General features: G+C 33.2%; 1 protein-coding gene across 16 annotated transcripts in view; it reads left to right on the top strand.

Moving 5' to 3' along the window:
• The window catches only part of LOC149573033 (uncharacterized), a 109,304-nt gene extending 85,292 nt beyond the window's left edge, over positions 1-24,012 (top strand). For 2 of the 16 annotated variants that reach the window (XM_089814188.1, XM_089814187.1), the window contains exons 4-11: positions 21,867-21,962; positions 22,063-22,139; positions 22,305-22,374; positions 22,555-22,746; positions 22,839-22,935; positions 23,055-23,183; positions 23,461-23,563; positions 23,665-23,897. In XM_089814188.1, coding sequence (XP_089670314.1) covers positions 22,915-22,935; positions 23,055-23,183; positions 23,461-23,563; positions 23,665-23,681 — 270 coding nt within the window. In that variant the 5' untranslated portion in view covers positions 21,867-21,962; positions 22,063-22,139; positions 22,305-22,374; positions 22,555-22,746; positions 22,839-22,914 and the 3' untranslated portion in view covers positions 23,682-23,897. Of the gene's footprint in view, positions 1-19,925; positions 20,384-21,866; positions 21,963-22,062; positions 22,140-22,304; positions 22,375-22,554; positions 22,747-22,838; positions 22,936-23,043; positions 23,564-23,664 lie in introns of those variants that run through there. The other 14 variants (XM_089814178.1, XM_089814184.1, XM_089814190.1 and 11 more) reach the window with 13 other exon arrangements.
• Positions 24,013-25,720: the final 1,708 nt, after the last annotated feature.

Raw genomic sequence — 25,720 nt, 5'->3', positions numbered from 1 at the left:
AAATATTCAAAATATCATAATAATTTTTCATTAAATTAAATCTTTAATCAAATCTTTTAATTAGACTTAATTAATAGAAATTCATCAAAGACTCATAAAACAACATACGCACAAAATACTCATGGGTTTTAAAAAGGGTAGATAGTCTATTACGAGTCCTCCTTGCAGGACAAGTATTATAGGCTTATGGCTAAGATTGGACCTGATCATTATCTTCCCATTCTCACCATTTGAGTATTTGTAATAGGGCACGCTCATCCTGGCAATTCAGGGAAGTCGTTGCTCAGTACCTACATCCTGCATAAAAGACGAGCATGTACATGTATATAATATATCTAAACTAAACAGACAATGGCAGGGAGTGGTTCATCATGTAGATCCCGACTAGAAGGTGACTACGACTCCCTCCCTTAACCATATCAAACACGTCAGACAAAAAGATAAAATAAACATGCGCACCATACACATGCAAGTATGAGGTTAGTATAAAAATCACAAGTCTAACATCAAATGCATGCATATAATAATGCATCTCTATCAATACAACATAATCATCAAAGACATCATGAAACCACATTTACTAACTAGGAATTATCAAAACATCATTAACGTCATGTGAAATGAAATCAACTAAACAATTATAACCGATATATTTGAAATTCAAGACATGAAATAATATCATAATATTGTAAATCCAGTATCTCTAAAACTAATCAATGCATAAAATGGCCTAAGAGAATTTGACAATGACAACATAAATGCGAACTAGGGGCAGGCACTATAGTAGGGTAACTAAATAAATTAACTTTTGGAGATAGGATCATGAAATCTACAGGGCACTCTAGAGAGTCTAGGGTTACTACTATGTCTTCTATCATCTCATCAAGAGTGACAATAGAACTATCTACAAGTTGTAGAATTATTGGTGTAGTTCTTAACCCTTCTATATTCAACTTTTCCATAGTATCCTTAGTCATGATATTTATAGCAGCACCAAGATCTATTAAAGCATTTTTAACAGACAGACCATTTATAATCACATTCACGACTGGACTTCTTGGATCATAATATTTAGTAATGATCAATTTTCCTAACATGATGTCAGCCAATTGTCCTACAACATGGACTATAGTTGGATCATTTTTCTTCCTCCCAAGCTTTTTTAGACAAGCTTCTCTAATGGCTTTGCAATAAATAAGAACATCTTTAATAGCTTGGAGTAAGGGTATTTGGACATGCATGTTGTTTAACTAATCAATGATGTCAAAGGATTGTTCCTCTATTTGTGCAAGTTTACTTTGTATGAGCTTTTTTGGAAAAGGATGTTCAATTGCTATTTGAGTTTGAGCTAAACTAGTTACATTGGTTGGGTCAACCACTTGTGGCTTATAAATTGTGGGTTCTGATGCTATAGGAGTATCTGGTATTTCAGTTATGAGAGGTGGTTTAGGCACTAGTAAGGTTGTACCAAATCTCTAATGCATATTTGCAACATTTAGAATATAAGTAGGATATTGCTAAGCATCGACAAAATACATATGTTGTTGTGGTTGTTGGCTATTTGGATTTGGCTGAGGTTGGGTAGGTAACTAATTTTTCTTTTGAGGTCTAGAACTTGTAGGTGGTGGCATGAATGTAGGTTGTTGGATTGGAGGTGGTAGCTGTGGTAATTAAGGATTACCAATATTTTGGTTAGGCCATTGCTGATGTCCTTTCCATTGGTTTGTAGACTGGCAATTTCCTTGGGGTTGTTGCCATTGATTCTACTGATTCTGTTATTGATTATTTTTCTTGTTTGGCCAAGAAGGTTGGGAATTCTGAGACCATTGGGGCTATTGTGGATTGTTTTTCCAAGCATTATTCCAATTAGGTTGACCATATTATGGAGGACCTTGGGTACTACAGTTTTGCCTTTGATTACCATATAGATTTAAATTTTGTTAAGGGTCTTAAGGAATACCTTGATGTTGCGCCGATGGATGGCATTGAGAAACAAAGAATACTTGCTTGTCCTCCCCATCTATCTTGATGTACTCAGTTGAAAGATGTTGGTTCTCCATGCTAGTGACCAATTTACACTGGCAATCTTTTTTTTGCTTCCAATAGTGTGGATAGTACTCCACTAATTGCACCTCAACTTCAACATACTTCTTCTTTGTAGTCATTATGTCAAGATGTGTAGCAACATCATTTATGATGTCTTGCTTAACATTTGAGAGCAGATTAGATATCTTGAGCTTTGAAATACCCTAACTGATTCCTTTAGTAGCTATACTCTATTGTCCCCTTCCTTTCTTCATTGTTGACCTTGAGTAGTTAAGAAATATTTTCTTAATTTCATCCCAAAAATATTGATATACATCACCACCAGCCATCATGTCTAGTGCCTCTAGACAATTATCATTCACCCCTCTCAAGAAGACTAGCTTTTGCGAATCCTTTGACAGTACATGCTGAGGGTTCTTCTGCAATGTATACAAGAAATGTGAAACATAGTCTTCCAATTTTTCATCCTCCTTTTGTGATATTATAAAGATATCATCTCCTCTTGAATCATTTGATTTGCAATACTCTTTTTATTTTTTTAGAAAGAGAGTTTGCATTTCATCCCAAATACCAGCTGCATTAGCTCCTAATCCCATGAACCATCATAGATCTGATTCTTTCAGTGTTGCTGGAAATAAATTGAGCTTATGGGCATCAATGTTGTAGTCAATGCTATGATAGAGAATGTCAAAATCAAATAAGAAAGTATTAGGGTCTTCAGTTGCAAGGCCATAGGACTTTGGAAGAGTAGCTATGGGTATATTTTTGAGATTAGCATTAGTTATGAGGCTCGGAAGAGGAAATGGAAAAGTAGGTTGTGCCATTACTAGAAGTATTGGATTATGGGGTGGCTGCTAAAAAGGAACATTTGGTACTGGATGGTTAACAACTAATGGATTTGGAATAGTACTATCAAGAAAATTGGCCAAAACTTCAGCAAAAGGTTGAAGACCACTTGTATCTAGGGGTTCTATTCTTGAGGACAATTCTATAGGAAAAACAAGGCTTGCATCTAAAAAAGGAAACTCAACTTCTTCTTCAATTTCTTCATTTAGATAAATAGGCTCCCATGGAAGAAATCTCCCATATTCATCTCATTGTTTCCCTCTTTGACTTGTTAATCAAGCCATGTGCTTTTGAACTAGCAAACTAATCTAAAAACAAAGGACTCATAAATGTTCCTATCTTGACATCATCCTTGGCAATGGTGCCAAAAATGTATAGATCCATAATAGATCAAGATAACCACACCATTATTCCTCTCTCAAGGATACTATGTCCATTTTTGAGAACTATCTATTCCATCATGAAGGATAGACTTGAGTTGTCAACCCAAGGATGTAGGACTTGAAATGGGTCAACATGATATGTGCACTAAGTTCCTTAAAGAGTCTCGACACCAATGGTGTAGGAAAGTAAAATGCATGAAAGGAATCTATACTACTGATACATAATAGTAAACACACTTAGACTAACAACAGATAATTGTAAAGACTTGAGAAAAGGAATTCTAAACTGGTTAACAATTCAAATATCCACTATGATCATTTTCCACAAGTGCTGTAGGAATTTTCACAGTAACTATGTTGTAGGACCAATACAATAAATCTATCTTAAAATAGGAAATTACAAGAAATGAATCTACTCTACCTAAATCTATTCCACCTCCCAAGTGGGCACCCTTGGTTGGCTTCAACTAACTAAGAACACAATAGGTATTCCAAAATCACTTTCTCATTAGAATTCTTCTTTGATTACATGACTGAATAATTCATGAAGAACATGAAAGAGCAAATTTCTAATCTTAAACTAGTAATGTTCTATTAAGTTTTTCCATTCCCTTTAAGACGATCTTGTCTTCCTTATATATAGGGGATTTGATACTTATTACAAACATAACATAAAAGTTACAAACAAACATCGCCAGAAAGGAAAGTAGAATGTCAACCATGACATAAAACATTGATTAAGTAACATAATAACAATTTGTAGGAAATATAGCAACTCAAGTCTTCTTGATTTTTCTAGAACAATTACTCTTCTTGCAGATGTGGTTTATCATCCAAAACTAATTTGTGCTTATTTTGCCATGAATAGTGTTCATTACTTCCACCTTTAATATGGTGATCACCACTCTTCATGCAACTTCCCTAAAAATTAGAAACATTTGGAACATATGCACAACAAAATTTCTACTCTTACTCAAATATTAGAACATAGCTTAAAATATTTATATGAAATACTACACATTATGTATAATATTAAGCAAGGTATGTCATATCCACTATCCATAAGTTTAATAGGTTCTGGTCATACTTAGCATAAGTTCACAAGATATTTAAAACAAATATGTTGGGAATGTTTTTTTCACAAGGCTCAAAGAGTAAGTTCAAACTATATAAAAACCATATTAAATTTGAGACATTAATATGCCTCATCAATCACCACTACAACTCCTTTCTCTTTGACTCATGGATCATTGGTATTCTCTAAGTTCTTCTACTCTACCTATCAATATACTTGATTTTTTTTATGGCTATCCTTAAACAATTGTAGTACGTATAAAGAAGAGTTTTTCAAAAAAATATTCTTGAAGAGATTGATGCTAGGTAAATAAAGCCCCAAAATCATATTCTAAATTGAATGTTTTATAAATTACTTTATCTCTATTCAATTCTCTAGTTGAATGCCTTGTTTTAATGTTTTAGATTTAGTTATATATTATTTGTAGAGTAAATTGAAGAATTAGATGACTACATTTATGATTTAAATATATTCTCATATATGTTAGGATGCCATTCTATATTTTCATTCGGCCAAAAAGAAATGATTTTATAAAAGATTTCATATCATCCTCAATGTGCCCCATAATCATATGTAGGCATGACATGTATGGTAAGGGTAGATGAAAAACATGCATGAAAAGTTTAAAAAGAAGACATCTCAACTAAATTTAGTAGATCATCCCTCATTATATAAGAATATTTCCTAATAATATAAATGGATGATAAAATAAAAAAAGTTAATCAAAAAATTGCAAAACTTTGCTAACATGATCTATATACTTATTATTTCACTTGTGGATCTCTCATGTCAGACACTTTCTATACTATTTTGACACCAATGTTCTTTCTTTTGAGCTAATAGTACTTTAGGTGCACTTTCTTGCAAAACATTATTTTTTTGAAGAATTCACTAAGACGCATAAATGCTATCACAAATGTAGTGACTCTGAATTTAGTGTAGATACATGTTACTCTACCAACTGAATCTTTTTATGTAGAAGTATAAACACTCGATGTTGACCAAACCTAGAGCAAACACAATCAAACTTTGAGAACACACCTCTAAAACATAAAGATTTGAACCAAAAAAATTGAAAAAATATATATGATCACCATAAACACCATTCCAAATCCTTAGCACAAAAAACCAACAAGCAAGAAATGTGGAGTATGTATTTCTCATAGGAAACTCTATCAAAAACTACCACACACTGGTGAATACTCTTCTAAATTGATATCCAAAGCACAAAATCCTAAATCTAATATCTCTAAACACTACTTAACAACACACAAACTGAATCAATAGATTTGAAATATAGGAGAAATGCATAAAATACCTCACAACACCACCATATGGAAAACTTAAGACCATCTACAACAACTAGTCACCAATGATAATAAATACATGTTGACATCAATCACAACATCAAAAACTCATCCAACTTCTTCTGTTCAAACCTGCGACACAATACCTCTCCTAAATTAAGCCTATATTCTTTGGCATCTGATGATTTTGGGAGATTGACCACATACCCCTCCTAAGTTACACTTAGATATGACATGCCACAAAAACCTACATAGTTGAAGCTAGAAATGTACACTCTGATATGACATGCTTTCAAAGTGAGAATCATATTTAGCTTTAATTAATGTTGTCATGACTCTAACTCTTATAATTCTAATTGTGAACCTTCTTAAATTGAATTATATTTGAGACTCTTTCAATTGAAGAATAACTGAATACTTAGAATTATATCGTATTTATAGTGATGCTAGATGTAGAGGGTTGAATGAGAAGTATTGGAGAGTATTTGCATTATCTTCTTAGCATTTATGGATACACACAAGAAATTATGTAAATATTGTAATTTTTATAGTATCTTATTGCTTGGTTCTCATTTCAACAATGAAAGGACTGTGACATACTATGCTTATTTTTTAGGGTTGTGCTTATGTTTGAGGCTTTCAATGTTCCTTTTCTTTTCCATTATTATTACATTCTTTGAATAAATTAGCTAAGGTTTCAATTCAATTACTTAGCTTAGATAAAAAGCAACACTTGTTACTTGGAGCATGAGATACTCTATTCAATTTTACTTCTTATCCTGCTATCCAATAAGGTTGGCTTAGAGTGTCATGTCTTGTTTTCTTCTGACCATGTCTTACCATTTTGTGCCAATTCTTGTTCAGGATATGCATTTTAGAGTGAGAAGTACCCTTTTTGCTATGCAACAACCCCTTGCACTTTCCAATTAAAGTAGTGCTGATCAATAGCTTAGATTCTTTTTTGATACATAGCATACATAGACATCATACCTCCTACTTCACTACCCTGAATGTTCACTTTGAGGTTGCTGAACAGTCCTAGAAAAAGATAGCTTGGGATCAAATACAACCACTTTGAGGTTGCTGAATAGTTCTAGAAAAAGAGAGCTTGGTATCAAATACAACTACTTTAAGAGAAAAAACCAATCTCTCTAATAGACAATAATCTCTAAGGCCCATCTTCTTGATAGAAATTTAGAAAGAACCAAACATAAATTTTCAAAAATTATTATACACAAGATAATATGTTACTCTCTCTCTCTCTCTTTCACACACACACACACACATTTTGTTCAACATATTTATAGTATTTTTTAGATCCTATTTTATAGGCACCAACTCTCCAAATATGAGTTGTTTTGACAACTCTTACTAAAGTCCAAACTATAATTACTTCCAATTATAGGATTTTTTGGATTTCATTTTATAGGTTAGAATTAGGTTAGGGCTTGCTAGAACTGGCTCCATTGGATGCATAAGACTGATTTATTGGTTTTGTGATCTCTTACAAACCAAGAATGAGCCATTCCATCTAGAAAATGTGACCCACAATCTTCCCTTATTGATTACTTTCTCAAACAACGCATTCTAATGCTAAATAGATAGTCATATTTAGCCTAGGGCATCAAGTTTGTAGTGGCTAATGGGATTTTCCTATCTTAAGTATTTGAAGTATCAAAATGCATCCTACCTACTTGTATTTCACTGAAGGGCATCAATTTCAAATAGTGAAATTACAAGTTATGGCCATTTCTTGGCTTCAAACCCTTGAAATGAGGGTTTCAGACCCATAGTAAATTTTTTTACCATAACTACCTCAAAAATAAATAAAATTCAACCAATTAAATTGGAAATTAAAGGTAACATAGATATTGAACTTCATATGTGCATTATCTATCCATAACAATTGGTACAGAGCCGTAAAAAATAAATTTGCTCCAGAAAATAGGTTTTTCCCTTCATAAAATGTTGATTCTTTCATACAACTTGATGATTAGTTATGAAATGGACACAATGAGTCTTAAATAAATTCATCCACTTGGTTCAAACCAAATTTTAATGGTTATGAACATTGGGAGGCCAAAAAGACATTTTTGAGAATTTTTCCAAAATTGAATTTTTTTGCATATTTGCAATTTCTTGTCAAATATGACATCATTTTGCATTTCTAATCCTAACGGACACCAAATTATCCCATACCTTTAGGAATCATAGGAAATGCATATCTAAGGTGAAACAAACATGTTTTCCATTATTGAACACCAAAACACTCAAAAACCAAGAATTAGGTGTTTTAGTGATGAAGTTAAGAAACTAGTGAAATAAAAAATATTTAAAAATTTACATCTCCAAGAAGAATTAAGAATGAAGTGACACAAAAAAGGATATTAAAAAAGAGAATTATAATTAGAAAAAATTTCATTGATTATAATATGGGTGAATTTGAGCGAGGTGACCAATTTTTTCTTTCAAAACCATATGTGTATATATAAACATTAAGTACAACATGTCCAATATTTTTGTAGATATACACATTAATTAGACCAATTTTTTCTTTCAAAACCATATGTGCAGATATAAACATTAAAAATGACATGTCCAATATTTTTGCAGATATATACATTAATTACACCAAAATTTTCTTTCAAAACCATATGTGCAGATATAAACATTAAGTACAAGATGTCCAATATTTTTGCAGATATATTTTCCTATGAATAAAGACCACGCTTAGCAATTTGAACCTAGAACAAAATAATGAGATGATTGCTAGATTGTGGTCTCAGTTTCAAAGAAAAGTTGATAAATGTAATTTTCCTTGCAAAAAGTGTAAGGGCTTAAAGAATCAAAGAATTCTAATCACAATAACCTAGAGCCATTGTAGGCAACATGGTCACATTGAAGGGGACCAAGATTTTCATCGATTGGTTATTGTGAATTTCCAACTAGAGGGACATGGAGGTGTGAATATCCAAGTTGAGGACAATGCTCACATGGAAGAAGATGATAATGTGGTAGATGACATGATTGAAGAAGATGGTATTGGTGCATCTGATGAAGGTGATCACCATGATGGTACTAGCACATCTGATAATGATGATGAAGATGGTCTTGATATACCTTTATTTGAGAAGGAATATGAATCCCTATACCAAGACTCCCAAACAAATCTTCTCTTTTCTATAGTGTTGTTGGTGAACTTGAAGGTTATGAATAGTTTATCCAATGTAGCAATGTCACATATGCTAAGGTACACCATTTTTTACATTTTCAATATTAGTATACCATTAATATTCATTATATTAACAATTCATATTTGTTTTAGATTAAGGTAAAAACAAGTTTTGAAGGGACCCAAAACCCTTTACAAAAAACTAAAGATAAACATTAAACCACCACCAGGTTTTACAAGGACCTAAAACTTAGAGTTTTAAACAATGAAACCAGCTTTTATAGGGACTTGAAACCAAAAGTTTAAACCATAAAAAGGAACCAAGCTTTACAAGGACCTAGAACCTAGAGTTCAAACAAGTTAGAAAGAAAAAAGTGAAAACCAGAAAAAACCCCCTAGACTAGCAACCAACAAACTTGCTCTACAACCAACACCTATAACAACTCTTTGATAATATCTAACACCTCTTTACCTTCTTTTGTAGTACTCTGGATTATATTAGCCAAAGTAAAGAATAGGAGCCTCAAGAGCCTCAAAAGCCTTTTCCCTCTTCCTCTGCTTGGTTCTCTTACTAGGACCTCCTAGAATCCCCATCCCTGCATTACCACTTTCCTTGATTAAGTAAAGAAGCTCTTGCTCATATTCTTTAAGCTTTTTGGGGATGTTACCAATTTTCACTTCCATCTGAGCTCTAAAAGTGCATTCAAAGTCCAACTCTTTCTGCATAACCCCGATTTTCTTCTTGAGAACCATTATTTCATTATACAACCAAGAATCACCCTAAAGGGAAGTCTTCGCTTTAAGCTGAAGATAAGAAAGTTTCACTTCTCGAGAGTCATCCCCCTTGTCTACCACAACCCTAGGCTCAGAATCAATCATAGTAGTCAAAGTATTGATTTGGGTATCAGTATTGATATCCAGCTTCTCATCCTCTCTTCTTTTTCATATTTTTTGTTGTAGGTTGATAGGTGAGTTTTTGTTGCCACCATTAAATATTTTTCCTCATTTGTACTAACAATTATGTACCATTATGAATCAAATTGAAATGAAGTATTAGACAATACATGCACGTCCCAATGATCACATTCTCTATCATAAATGACATGAATTTACAATAGAATGCCTTGATTTTCATATTAGTAGATATCAGTTAGATCAAATAACAAAAAAGGTGTCTCAGAAGGTTCTTCACTACATTCCCATTATTCCACGTCTTGAACAATTATTCAAGTGCACTAGCTTGGCACAATTTATGGATTACCATGCACACAATAGTAGTCAAGGTGATATTATGTGAATGCGTTTGGATGGTTATGTATTTAAGGACATATAAAAAAATATGGCTACACTTTAAAGAAGAACCTCATAATCTAAAGTTTTCATAGGTAGTGGATTGTGTCAATCCATTTGGAGATATGAGATATGTTTACTTAGTGGCCTATTTTTGTTATTAACAATAACATTCATCTTTGGATGTCCATAAAAAGGGAGCACATAATATTTTCAATGATTATACTGGGTATTTTTTCATTTAATAGTTATCTAAATTAATTTATAAAAAGTGCATCAAAATGGTCATAATAATTATGTAATGTTTCTATTTATTCAATTACCAGGTAAGTACCAAGTTAAATATATGAACGTCTATATTGAGCCCCTTATTGAAAAGTTGTTGAAGTTATGAAATGGGATCACTATGTATGAATCTCTAGATCAATAGTACAAAGACAATTTAAATTCCATGCAAAGCTTGTATGGAAATACATGATGCCCCTAGGCAAACTCATGTTTATGGTATGCTATATTGTTAAGTCACATATTTTTGGTCTATTATAGTGCTTACAAATGATTGTTGTATGTTTAAGTTGCACATGATCTTTTAGGTCTTTAGACAAAAGAAAATTTTAGATGTCCAATTTGTGGTCTGAAGATGAAATCTCGTAATTCATGAAGTTTAGGAAAGTAGGTGTTCGACGAGTTTAGGCACTTTTTCCAAAATAATCATCGACGAGTTTAGGCACTTTCTCCAAAATAATCATAAGTATCAAATTACTGAAAAAAATCTTTTTAATGGGAAAGAAGAGACAACATCAAGGTCACGTAGAATGACACCTCATCTATGGAAGCTAGAATACGATCAACTAAATCATCGAGGTAATGTCTAGTTTGTGGTTTGAAGTTTGAAATTTATATTTTGATATTGTATTTTATTTAGTGATGATGTAATTGATGCTTGTGAAGGTCATCAAGGCTTTAATGACCAACTTCTTAGAGAAATAAAAAGTTATCCTGCTCAATTTAGTAGGGTACCGTACTACTAGGATCTTCCAATCATGCATTTGTTTGATGATATGCATATTAGAAAGAATAAAATAGAGAAACTATAGAAAATATTGGATGGAAGGTGTGAGAGAAAAAATATCCAAAATTTGTAATGATATTCATAAATCCAATCATGCATTGAAAAATTTCATTGAATCATATAGCAATGGAGAGCACATATATAGTAGTGCTCTTCCTTGGTTATTAACAGAGCAACAAAGTGATACATAAAAAGAAGTCATAAATTTTTTTTTTCCGTAGGATTTGCTACAAATATAAGTAGTCGTGTATCAAAGAAAGATGATTTTGGGCCAAGGTTGAAAATACATGATTGGCATACCTTCATCAAGGTAAGTCATGTTCTGTATTTACAATATATTTGTAAATTTGCATGTACTACCTATTTTATTATTTCATAATATATTGAAAAGATCATTTTTTAATGATTGTAGTACATCCTACCTCTATCCCTCCTACACCAATTTGATAATAAAATTAAACAATTTATATATGATCTTGAAAAATACATGAAGTTAGAAGTGTTATTTTTTAGATTTGTTGTACATATATTATATTTATGACTCACTTTACTTTTTATGTAATTTATTGTATATGTTTATCTAAAATCTCATTTATATGTTTTGCGTGTTGAATATCTTTTAGGTGATTATCATCTAAAGAAATTGATAAAAAAGATATAAAATATTGGAAGAGAAAAATTCCATAGCTTATGTGTGAAATGCAAAAATGTCTACCTTCAACTTTTTTCAATGCTTAAGAACGCTACCTCATACATCAAGTTGAGAAGATTGAATTGTGTGGACATGTACAAACTAGGTCAATGTGGATGGTTGAGAGACACTTAAAATTTATGAAGGGATTGGTTTGACAAAGAGCACTTCCTAAGGGTTCTATAGTAGAAGGATATATGGTATACTAGACCATGGTCTACATTAGTAAATATCTAATGGAGACAAAACCAAAGACCAGAATGACAATGAAAAATTCCCTATGGGCTTACAATAGTATGATTCTATAGAAATAAATCCTCCACACAATACCTTCTTTCTAACTCCACTGAGAACTACCTTTACAATGCCAGAAATGTTCTTAAATAGACCCCAATTAATTTAGGGTTAGGAATACATTCTAGAATATGCCAGTTGGCATCCACCACCAAAATAGAAGGTTCCAAAAGTTATGTTAGAAGTCGGTGTAAAATTAGAAGAATCTAGAAATGGTAGTTCAACTTCTGGGAAGCATAACTTTTGAACTGGGACTTTGAGTGATGAACTGTTTACATTTCTAGAAAGCTCTTGAAGTGCTCTATAGCCCTATGGACTAGCTTTTCTCATCCCCCATTTTTTATCCTTGTATGAGGCTATTTAGTGCCCCAAATCTGACTTTAAAGTGCTCTTAGGAGGTCTCCAAAAAACTTAAAACTACAATAACTTTCTAACCATAAAGTCTTTTGACTTGATTCTTTTTTTGGAGTGCTTTAAATTATAAGAATAATCATCCCTCCAAATTATACCCTATAACTCATCATAATTTTGTCTCTATTACAAAATAACCCATTTTCTACATTTACATGTATTCCAAGGTGCTCAAAAACTCTAACCCATAAAACTAAGAGTGGAACTGTGAGAGTTGGAACCTTTATTTGACCCAAATGGGTATCCAAAAATAAAAAACCATTAAATAGAAACTATCTCCAAGCATATTTTTGGGTGATATAGAGTTGCCCTTACACCATTGGATGCTCTTGCATCAGACACCCAAGGTAGATTGAAAAGTGACCCTATCACTTTATGGTAGAGGAAAACCCAAATGGGAAACCTTTGCTATTGATATCCAAGTTGAGTCCTCTATTGGTCATCCTTTCCACTTCACCAAGTACTCTTCATACTGCCTGTTTCTGGTACTCTTGCCCACATGACTATCCAAAATCTCTTCTATATCCTCATTCTTAGAAGTAGGAAATGGACATGGCTCCATCATCAACCCCTCATCTACACCATTATCATGATATTCTTTTAAGTTTGCAATGTGTAAGATAGGAGAAATGTGAATCCCATCTGGAAACTCCACCTCATATCCATTTCCTAAGTCATGCTTCTTCAAAATTTTACAGGGGCCAAATTTCTTCATCTTCATCTTATTGTAAGAACCCACTAGAAATCATTCCTTTCGTAAGTGTACCATAACCAGATCCCCTACTTGGAACTCCTTATGTCTCCTCCTTTGATTTTCTTTGGCTTTAACTGTTGATTCATCTTGGTGATGTGTGCATGGACCTCCTCATGTAGGCTCTTGATATGTTTAGCAAATTCTTCTACCATGACACTTGTCCTCTCCCCTTGCTCCATCTTCCTTAATTTTGGTGTAGTCCTTGGGCTACTTCCATACACAATTTGGAATGGTGATCTACCAGTACTCCTATTTACAGAATTATTGTAAGAAAATTCTGCTTGTGGTAGAATCAAATCCCATCCCTTGGGCTTATCTCCCACTAAACACCTCAACAAATTGCCTAGACTTCTATTTACTACTTTGGTCTATCTGTCAGACGATGGATGATGTGTAGAATTGAACCTCAATTCTGTCCTCAACTTCTTCCATAAAATCCTCCAAAAATAAAAAATTTAGTATCTCTATTGGAAACAATACTCTTTGGGAGACCATGTAGTCTCATCACCTCTCTGAAAAACAAATCTGCAATATGTATAGCATCATGAGTCTTGTGGCATGGGATGAAATGTTCCATTTTGGAGAACCTATCAACAACCACAAATACTTAGTCATTACCCCTTTATGTCCTTGGCAATCCAAGAACAAAATTGATACTTATGTCCTCCCAAGGCTTTGATGGAACAGGTAATGGTTGATAAAGTCTAGTATTGTGACTAAATCCTTTGGCTACTTGACATACTTGACAACTTTGCACAAATTTCTTCACATGCGATGACATTTGAGGCCAAAAATAATGTTCTCTAAGAATGGCAATGGTCTTATCTCAACCAAAGTATCCTGCCATTCCCCCAATGTGTTTCTCTTTGATCAAGTTTTCCCTCATGAAACTCCTTGGAATGCATAATTGACTGCCCTTGAACAAAATACCATCTTGAATCAAATAATCTAGCCACCTAATTCTATCTATAGTAAAAGGTTCTTTACAAGCTTTCCATGCTTCAGCAAAATCAGGATCCTTAGGGTACAGATTCTTGAGTTCATCAAACCCAACCACTTAAACCTGCATTACTGCCAACAACAACTATCTCCTACTCAATGCATCTACAACCCTATTAGACCTTCCACTTCTATGTTTCAACACAAATGTATATCTCTGCATAAACTCTACTCACTTCGAATGTCTCTGGTTCAATTTACCTTGGTCATTTAGGTACTACAATTCCTGGTGATCACTATACAAGACAAATTCTTTTGGCAATAAATAATGCCTCCATTTCTTTAAGACCTGAATGATTACATAAAACTCCTGATCATAAATAGAATACTTCTTCTTTGCATCATTTAATTTTTCACTAAAATATGCAATAGGCTTACCTTCTTGGCTCAATACAACCCCAATAGCACTACCACTAGCATCACAATCTACCTGGAATACTTTACTAAAATCAAGAAGTGCCAACACAGGTTGTTCTGTCACTTTCTTCTTCAACAATTCAAAACTCCTTGTAGCTACTATAGTCCACTTAAACTCTTTCCTATCCCCCTTTATTGTTTCAATCAAGGTTGCACATATGCCATTGAAATTCTTAATGAACTTCCTATAAAAACTAACCAAAGCATGAAATGATCTCACCTTAGTAGTAGACCTTGGAGTAGGCCATTCCAAGATGGCCTTTACCTTCTCTGGATCCATTTTGAGACCTTCAGATGATATAACAAACCCTAAGTAGACTAACTCTTTTTTTACAAAGCTACATTTCTTCAAATTAATCAACATTTTTGCTTCCCTCAACCTTTCAAGGACACTATGAATGTGCAATAAATGTTCATCCAAAGTCTTACTAAAAATTAAAATATCATCCAAATAGATGATAACAAATTTTCCCAAGAATTTCTTTAGTAGCTCATTCATAAGCCACATGAAGGTGCTTGGCGCATTGGTCAGTCAAAAGGGCATGCCTAACCACTCATATAGACCCTCCTTGGTCTTGAATGTAGTCTTCCACTCATCTCCCACTCATATCTATATTTGGTGATAGCCACTATTGAGATCTATCTTTGTGAAGTACTAAGCTCCACTTAAGTAGTCCATAAGATCATCCATTCTTGGTAAAGGAAACTGATACTTGATGGTTATTTTTTTTATAGCTTAAGAGTCTATGCACATTGTCCACTCTCCATCCTTCTTTGGTGCCAACACTGCAGGTACTGCATATGGAATCAGACTCTCTTGAATCAAACCCTTCCTCAATAGCTCCTGAACTTATCTGTTTAGCTCCTTAGTTTCTGTAGGAGTCATCCTATGAGTATCATTTTTAGGAAAACTAGCTCCAGGGATTAAATCTATCTGATGACTAATCTACCTTACTAGTGGAAACCCTTCTGGAACATTATCAGAGATGACATCTCCATACTCACTTAATAGGCCTAAAACTTTAGGTGGAATTTCACTACTACCTTCCTTATCTCTTATAAGAATCAAAGTATAACACATACACTGATGTTTCATACCATCCAAAAAATTTCTTCCATCAACAAGATATATCCTAGCACTACTGCATACCTTTTCACCTTCCTTTATCAAGGGCTTTAGTTTGTGGTGAACTCCATCCTTTGTTAGAGAGTATGTATTTGCATAACCATCATGTACAACATGTCTATCAAATTTCCACGGTCTTCCCAACAATAAATGGTAGACATCCATTGGAGTAATGTCACAGAGAACTTCATCACGGTAACTCCCAATCTTGAACTTCACCAAACACTGTTCATTGACTAGGACCTTATGATCATCCTTCACCCAAGAAATCCAGTAGGGTTGGGGGTGTTTCTCCCTCTTAAGCTTTAGCTTGGAGACCATCTCCTCAAACACCAAGTTGCCATTGCTACCACCATCAACAATCACATCACAACACTTACCCTCGCACTTGCACCTAGTATGAAACAAACTCCTCCTTTGTCTAGGTTTAGTCTCACCACTTAGTAAGAACCTTTCTAGCTATGATAATCTCTCCTCTTTTTGCATCCTCAAAATGCAATTATCGTGCATCCTCATCCACATGAGCAACCCTTGCTTAACCATCAGCTCTCCTATCTATCCTTCCTTATCATTGAGGGCATTCAAATGCATGATGACCTTCTTCATTGCAATGAAAATAGGTACCATGGAAGCCTCCTCTTCCTAAACCTTGTCCACATCCTCTGCCTCTTCCTCTTTGATCTCCAAAGTTTTGATCATCGGAGCAGTTGAAACCCTTGTTCCTCTGGTTCCTGCTAGTACCCACATCTTCATTTTTCTTCTGGGTCTCATTTCAGCCTCCAAATGACCTACCACTGCCCCTTCCTCCTTGACTATGCCCTCTCTACCTTTTTTCAAGCTTTTTGTTTAGCTTCTCTTCAACTTGTAGGGCAAACTGGTATGCCTCTTCAATGCTAGTCATTCTAACTAGACTTAACTCCTCTTGAATGCTAGGTTGTAACCCATTGAGGTAATGAGAAACCTTCTCTTTATTAGCTTCTACATGACCTGCCCTAATAAGAAACTGATAAAATTCCTCTATATATTCCTATACAAATTTTCTTGCTTGCTTTAACCCTTACATTTTCTTGAGCAAATCAAGCTCATAATCAATAGGAATGAACTGCTTCTTTAGTTTGTCCACCATGCTATCCCACTTTGTGATTTTCTCCTTTCCTCTTCTATTCCTTTCCAACTGAATCTCTTGCCATCAAATTTTGCAATTGCCTTTCATTTTTACCTTCACAAACTTAACCCTCTCTGGGTCCTTGATATCCTCATACTCAAAATACTCCTCTAGTTCATTGATCCAATTGATCAACTCATTCGGGTTTAGAGTTCCTAAAAACATACCCACATCAATTTTAGGTCTTTTTTCAAGCTTAGAAATGGCCCTAAAAAGCCTCTCCTTTGCTTGATTTAGGACTTCCTCTTCACCTTCCCCTTCTTGTCCAATATTTTCTTCTTCTTCATTTTTCTTCCTCACTTTTGTTGCTTATGGAAACATTCAATCCTCTGTGGATCTCCTCCTGTAATGCTTGAAATTATCTCTAGAGGCCTCTAACCTCAGGAGTAACAACTCCGACCCTTCCACCATATTCCCTTTGTGGAGGCATCTTCTTGTCTCAAACCCACAACCATATAGTCCTGGTGCAAACTGCCTCACAGTTAGTGCTCTGCCTACACACTTAGGAAAATTTGCTCTAATACCACTTGATGGAGACATAACCAAAGACCAGAATGAATACACAAGAAAAGGAAAATATTATTATCAATGAAAAATGCCCTATGGGCTTACAATAGTATGATTTTTGAGAAAGAAATCTTTCACACAGTACCTTCTCTCTAACTCCAGTGAGAACTACCTTTACAATGCCAAAAATGTTTGTAAATAGACCCCAATTCATTTAGGGTTAGGAATACATTCTAAAATATGCCAATTGGCATCCATCGCCAAAATAGAAGGTTCCAAAAGTCATGTTAGAAGTCGGTGTAAAATTAGAAGAATCTAGAAATGGTAGTTCAACTTCTGGGAGGCATAACTTTTGAATTGGGGCTTTGATTGACGAACCATTTACATTTTCAAAAAGCTCTCAAAGTGCTTTATAGCCCTATGGACCAGCTTTGCTTGTTCCCATTTTTTGGCCCTGTACAAGGCTATTTAGTGCCCCAAATTTGACTTTGAAGTGCTCTTAGGAGGTCTCTAGGAAACTTAAAATTGCAATAACTTTCTAAATGTAAAGTCTTTTGATTTGATTTTTTTTTTTCTGGAGCGCTTTAAATTAAAAGTATAATCATCCCTCCAAATTACACCCTCTAACTTATCATAATTTTGGCTCTATTACAAAATAACCCATTTTCTACATTTACATATATCCTAAGGTGCTTAAAAACTCTAACTCAAAAAATTAATAGTGGAATTGTGAGAGTTGGAACCTTTATTTGACCCAAATGGGTATCCAAAAATAAAAACACATTAAACAAAAACTATCTCTATGCATATTTTTGGGTGATACAAGATTGCCCTTACACCATTGGATGCTCTTGCATCAATATCTTCCCAAGTTCGCATCAAAAATTCATGTAGATCACATTTGGGATCCCAACTCCATTAACAGATTCAAAGGGTAGTACTTGATGGGGAAAGGTATATTGAGGAAAGTGAGAGGTAATTGTAAGATTTTACTGTAGTTAATTAATTCTTATCCATCATCAATATAAGTTGTTTATATCTGGTCTAGTTATTTTCTTTTTAGTTTCTCATGAGTGGGATGCACAACATTTGTATATTGCAAACAATCTTGATTGGATGACAATATGGATTCAACAGTCTCAAGAAAATGGTCGCTGATTAACATGAGATGATGTTACATCATTGGTTAAAGAAGCTCATCATAATGAATATTTTAATGTTACACCAATGGTACTTGATCTAACATATGGCTTAATAGATAGAAAGTTATGTAGAAGATTATTGTTCATGACCATAAGTTTAATATCAACTCACAAATTGATGTAAATAATCTTGACATGTTTGAATAATTGTAGATCAAACACCACTAAGCTATGTACTACCATGGCCATAAATTTTACATAAAAATGTTAGACAAAATGAAGAAGACTTGTGATTCTGGGATAAGTGCAGTCTTCAAGGTCACTAATATTGTGTCTAGAAATGACACATCCTCAATAATCTAAAATATTGATACTATGGCATTTTGGATGATATACTTGAGTGCAACTTTAATTCATCCAAATTAGTTCTATTTGTTGTCAAATGGTACAGGCTATGACTAAATCAAAATGATCCTGATAGGACTATTCTTGAACATGATAGTGGATTTATAATGATTAATACAAGGTCATTTGAAACAGTTGGAGATGAGCCTTTTGTTATTCCAAGCCAATGTGAGCAAGTGTTTTACTTTGGTGTACCATATAAACTGGTTTGATAATTTGTTATTAGACATGATCCAAGAGGAAGGTAGGTAAACTATAATGTGATGGAAGAAGAAGATATTGAAGAATCAGAAGATAGAGTAAATCATGTTCAAGAATGACTGTTACAAAGTGATGAAGAAGAAAAAGAAGATGATGATTCTAGTGATGCTAACGATGATGGTGATGATGATGACAATCATGATCATGCTGATGATCAAGGTGATGATGATGATGATCATGATAATGGTGATGAAGATGATAATGATGGCGATGAAGATGGTGGTGGTGACAATGATGATCAAAGTGACAAGTACGATGATGGTAATGATGATGATGACATAGATGAAGATAATGATCAATGACATGATTAATGAAATGTATGTTGACATATGATCAATGTCAAGTATGATGGGGTCATGATATATTTATATTCTTTTTGATAAGTCTATTACTTTCATCTCACTATTGATTGCTAATAATTACTAATTTTTTTCATAGGGTGACATGGATACACCACAAGGCATAGGCCGGATGTACTAGCTCACACACCTTCTTTAGTGAAGGTAAACCTTAATTAGTGTAACTGTACAAATTATATATATAAAATGTCATATTATTATGTTCTTTTCTTTATGGATTTGGAGTTATTTTGATGGAATTTTACTGATATTGATGTCAAAACTTGATACTTATTGATAAGGAAAAGCGATAATGACAGCAAATCAAATTCAATTTGAAACTTAGACATCATTTGGAGATGACATCATGTGTAGCATTGAACCCATCTTCATGGCCCATAAAATTATATTAAAATATAGTGATGAAATTCTTAACCTTGTCCTTGACCAAAACATAATTAAGGAGACAGAGGCACTAAAAGAAGAATTGATACTTAGAGTCAATTCTTTGAAGGTAAGTAGTAATTAATATTAAGCAATAATAAAAGTTCAATAGATGTTTATATTTTATAGTATCTTTTGGATCATGATCTAAAATATTATATATTCTTCTTATAGGATTTTGTAATACCTGTGAGACTGCGTGGTCAATATGGTGAGGGTTGTAGCGCATAACCTTCATGTAAATAATACTCTCCCTTTAGAACATTATAACACTTAACTTTGATCTTTATCCATTAAAAATGCAAACAAATAAGTTGCAAATGTCTTTGCTAACAATGTGACTTTCTCCTTTGGATGTCGTTGAAAATCATGGTTTGATGTATGCTCCAAAGTCAATACAACAACTCCTATGAGAAGAAAGAATACAATAGTTGTACACCATATTCCTGCATCAAATTTTTGCACTACTATAGTTATACAAAGATAACCCTAGTAGATTTAATTTTCATATTCATGGTATTAGTTTTTCTTGACCTGGCCATACTAAATCAATCATTTTTTGACCCATCGTTTGCTGGATGTGTGACTTCGCAACTCTGATTTATGGAAGAATAACAAACAAACTAGATTGATTTTCCCACTAAATTACCTTGCAAAATTCTGTTCCAACTATATTGATGATCTAAAACATAGAACTAAGAAAATTTCTAGTTTTATCAAATTTTATAGGACCAATTAAGCTAGTGAAATTTTTTTGTAGCAATACATAATGCAATTATGATCCTTCTACAAACACCTTTGACTCTACTAATTCTCTTTCATTTCCACTTAAATTGGAGAGTTGAGGATAACTTGTAAAATGAAAATTTCCTCCTTTCCTCAAGAAATTGTCAATTGAATGGGTAATAGTCTAGATTGCATCATAAGCATATAGTCCAAATGCATTCAAGTGAAAATCAATTATTTTAGTTTTGTAAAGATTGTTCCACCTTACTCTAAAAGCATGCTCCTAATTTGAAATTGGAATATGCCTGCATATAGCAAGGACTCCTTGGAGTGAATTCATGGTTTCATAGTCAAGTCCATCAGATTCCAGACATAGGTACTGTTCAACATTCCAAGGCACAAAACCTCAGAGAATAGATCAATACCTGTGTATGGATTCATATGCACAAAAAATACCCTTGACTTCATCAAAGCTAACTACACCAACACACTTCCAATACCATTGTTATTGACTCTAGGAGGAAATGGTATTTATTTAACAATCTTAGAATTAACATCTTCTAGTTCATCATTTAAAGAAGCTACTCCATTTGTCGCATAATCATCATCTATATATGTAACCACAATATCTTTCCAGCCATTGAAACCAATCATAGTTGCAACTAATATCATTCCATACATATCATTTGTATATGCAACCACAATAAGAAGCTATCCATATCTCCCATAGAAACCAATCATTCTATACTGATATGATGAGAGAGTTGGATCTGTTGCTCCAAATAAAAGAATCAATACATGAAGTTCACTAGCTACATGTGAAATAATATGAGCACTAATAGAATATTGTGGCCCTACTAGTGCAACATTGTTTGTTTTCATCAACATTATAAGACTTAACTTTGATCTTCAAATGCTTCTAGCTAGTATTTCATTTGATCTTTATCCATTGTAAATGTCTTTGCTAACAATATATTCTTCATATCATGATGAAGTGTGGATACCTCCTTCAGTCATCGCTTTGATATTACCGACTGCATTGTTAGCAACAAGGAGTTTGCATACATCTTTGAGTATACCAAATACAACTGGTAAAACCTCATTTTTCTATATTCTGTTATGTGCTAATCATGAATTATTTTTTTAATTGGGTGGATTTTATACTCATGGGCCTATTTTGTGCACTAATAGATACACCTATAGTTGATAGAAAAAAAAATACTACTACAATGAAGCTGAACCATTTCTTGGAGTAGCTCGTGTGACTGGTACTGGTTCATTTGCAAGAACATTATTGTTGAACAAGAAAAATATGTTTTTGTTAAAATTACCAAAGCTTCGAGGTGCTTTAAAATTGTTATTATTTATAGTGTGATTGTAGTTTACTTATACATAACTCATTTTGGATTGATAATCCCATGATGTTTTTGTAGGAAATGATGTTTCCTATGATTGTCTTTTTGAAATGACATTGAAGCTATTTGGATCCACCATACATAAAAGGTACACAATTTTATATCATTGCTACAATATTTTTCTTTTCTTTCTTTTATTGTATTATATTAAAGTTATTGATTGAACAATTTTATTTTAAAAAAAAGGTGGAATGAAGAAATTTCTGAATTAAAAAATCAACTCATTACATCTTTTGAGGACCTCTTTGGAAAAAAATATTTTTGACAGTGCCTTACTTCTCAAAAGACCATCCAAACATATAAAGACTATGATAGACCAATATAGAAGAGGTCCAAAGGATAACCCAAAGTATGAATGTCCTCTTACGATTCCACTAATGGAGTGGAATGAAATAATAGAAGATGCAAAAGAGAAAAGGCTACATGGTAAAGGAATTGAACCAAAAAAGGGAAAAATAAGGTATGTCATGATAGTATTAAGTAGAATGTAATCATGCTCTAATTAGTGATCTTTGTAAATATATAATCTAACATGTTTCAAAATTTTCATAGACTCTAGGACACATCAAAAGCTATAGAAGTGAGACTACAAAAGGTTGGCCAACACAAACTTGATTCTGGTGGCTATATGAATCTTCACTCTCAACTTGTAAGTAGCAACAATAGAATTTCATATATATTTTTTAATATAATGTTGCAAACAATTTTGTTTAATCAAATCATACATGCAAAAATGATGATATTAAGCAAAAAATAGATGGCACAAAGTTCAATGTAGAGCCCACAGATGGAGATAAAAAAATTTCCTTGAAGGAAGGCTATAAAGTCATGGTTGCATGCTTATGCCAAGAATCTAAAAGCCATACCCAAGAATCTAGTGCACCAAATGAGACACAGGTAAATTGGTTAAATGAAAAGTAAATCAAATTGAATAGTTGAGAAATTTCCTTTTTGGTGTTAGTTTCCAACATAAATTAACTTCATAACAATGCACATAACATTTCACTGCAATCTTCATATCCTATCATAGAACCTGCATGTGATGAAGGCCATGATGTGCATCATAGTGGTGGATGTATTAATTTGCTATTGGAAATTAATTAAACAATTATGAATAGAATTTAAAATCTTCAATTGTAATTTGATGTGTAACCTTTTTTTGAATATTTTGGAGCATGTTGAACATCATGGTGAACAGGTGGAGCATGTACGAAGTGTTCAACATGTTAAGGTGGTGGTAGATCAAAATGTTATTATACATGATGTGGCACTACCAGGTAAGAAAAATGTATGTTATGTTCTACTGGTTAATGAAATACTTATAACAAAAAAAAAAAATATTATGCCAATTTAACCCATTTACTTGTTATTGCAATAGAGCCCCCTTTAGTGTAGCAACCTCATGTTCCTGAAAATAGGAGGAGGCATCATAATATGAAATTACATTTATCAAAAGAGGAGGAGAATGAGGAAGATATTGATGCTCTTATCAGCCTTTACACTAAGAAAGCTAAGAAAAACAAAAAGAAGAAATGATTGTTAAAAAATGTTGTTTGTTAAACCTTGTTTGATAAAATTTGTTGGATAATGAAAGAATGTTGTTTGAAGTAATTATCTATCAATGTTGTGTATCAATATTGATTATTATGTCATGTTGATGAATATTGTTATGAGCTAATGAAGTCTTGATTAGTATTGCATATTAATGAATTTTATATCATATTAATGAATGTTATGTGATTGTATTGATTGAATGTTATAGTTCATAAATGGTTGAATAAAAAAATAAATCATGTAATTAGATGTTATTGGGGAATTTAGATTGATGTTAGAGGGAGGGGGGTGGGTATGAGGCCAGATGAGATTCCACCTTCACATGGTTGGCCTTGTTAAGTAGAGAATATTAAAGTATTCTCGAAACCAAGTGAAGCTTCAACAACTTTACCACTTGCCTCATTTTGGGTCTTGTAGCTAGATTTGGATTGGAGCACTACAACCCTATCCCTACCAATTGTTCCATTTAAGCCTTCTCAAACTCCACTTTAAACTTTATATCTATGGCATCCAAAACTTTGCCTTGACCATAGGTCTACTGCTCTCTTTCCAAATGTTTAAGTGGATTAGAATTCTATCTATAACTTCCTAGATTTCCTTCTTTAAGATAGTCTAAATAGTTTCCATAAGAAAACTAGAACTCAAAATGAAACCTATTCTAGTGATCCCATATTTAACTCTTGCACATTTTGAAATGAAACTTTGCTAAATGTAGAAAACCAATGAATTCTACAATATTGCATACCTAGATTTTTGTTTTTATCTTGTAGATATAGTGGAGAATCCATTTCCAAGCTTCATGCTATGGATGTTATCATCACTACAATAGACCAATTCAAGGAGCCCACATTGATAACTACCAATATAATTCTTTCTATTCTCGCACTTGATTATCGAGTAGAAAATTTTTCTTTTATATCTCAGATGATGGTGCATCTCCCATCACTTTCTACTCTCTTGTAGAAACTTTGAGCTTTGCCAAAAAATGGGTACCATTCTGTAGAAAGTTCACAATAAAGAACATGGCACCCTTTATGTATTTCTCCAAAGAAAATGAGTCATCTAATCTAGATTTTGTCTAAGAATGGCAAGATATGAAGGTGATGATGATGTGATTAAAATACAAAAATCAATAGTTCTTGTGTTATTAAATCATCATGCCTCCTTAACATTTTTAAATGATATTTTGTAGGATGAGTATGAAGGTTTCAAGAAAAAGATAAGTAGAACATAGTTTTTAGGTGCATGAAAAATATAGTGTCTAGTAGATGTTTGAGGAAATTATGATAAGGACTCCTATTCTTGCTCTTTACAAAATAATATCCTGGTCTAGTTTCATCAAAAATACAATCATCATTAGGAATTGCATCTCTAATAACCTAGCATAAAATTTCATGTTGCCTTCCTTGTATTTTGCATGGTTTTTGTCCCTACAAGTCACACAGATGAAACCAAATTCCATATCACCCCACTTTGATTCTGCTGTGATAAATGCGTCAAGTCTGTGTAGTGGAATATCTACATGCAACTCTATTACCACATCTTCTTTAGATTAAAATGGAATCCACTAAATTTTGTCCATTGAAAATAGATTTATTCTATCACCTCTATCTTGCACTTTAAGTTTGAAAAGAAGATGCCACTTACAATCTCTCTCAATTGCAAGAGACTATAATTGCAAAGAGGAAGTATAAAATATGGAAAGCCACATAAAAACACACTAAAAAATATATAACTTTATGATCATTGCCTTCCTACAAAGATTGGCTACAACCAAGTCTATTGATATTTGTTGCAACATTTTTTTATCTTTTTTCATGGTAACAGTCATTTTATAATTATTCTCCAAAACTCATATGTTAATCTATTATATACATCTC

Source organism: Cupressus sempervirens, chromosome 2, assembly GCF_028749045.1.
Source record: "Cupressus sempervirens isolate cs-2001-9-10 chromosome 2, ASM2874904v1, whole genome shotgun sequence".
NCBI classification, from domain to species: Eukaryota; Viridiplantae; Streptophyta; class Pinopsida; order Cupressales; family Cupressaceae; genus Cupressus; species Cupressus sempervirens.
The sequence above is the reverse complement of the archived record's forward strand: the minus strand, read 5'-3'. Positions and strand labels throughout refer to the sequence as shown.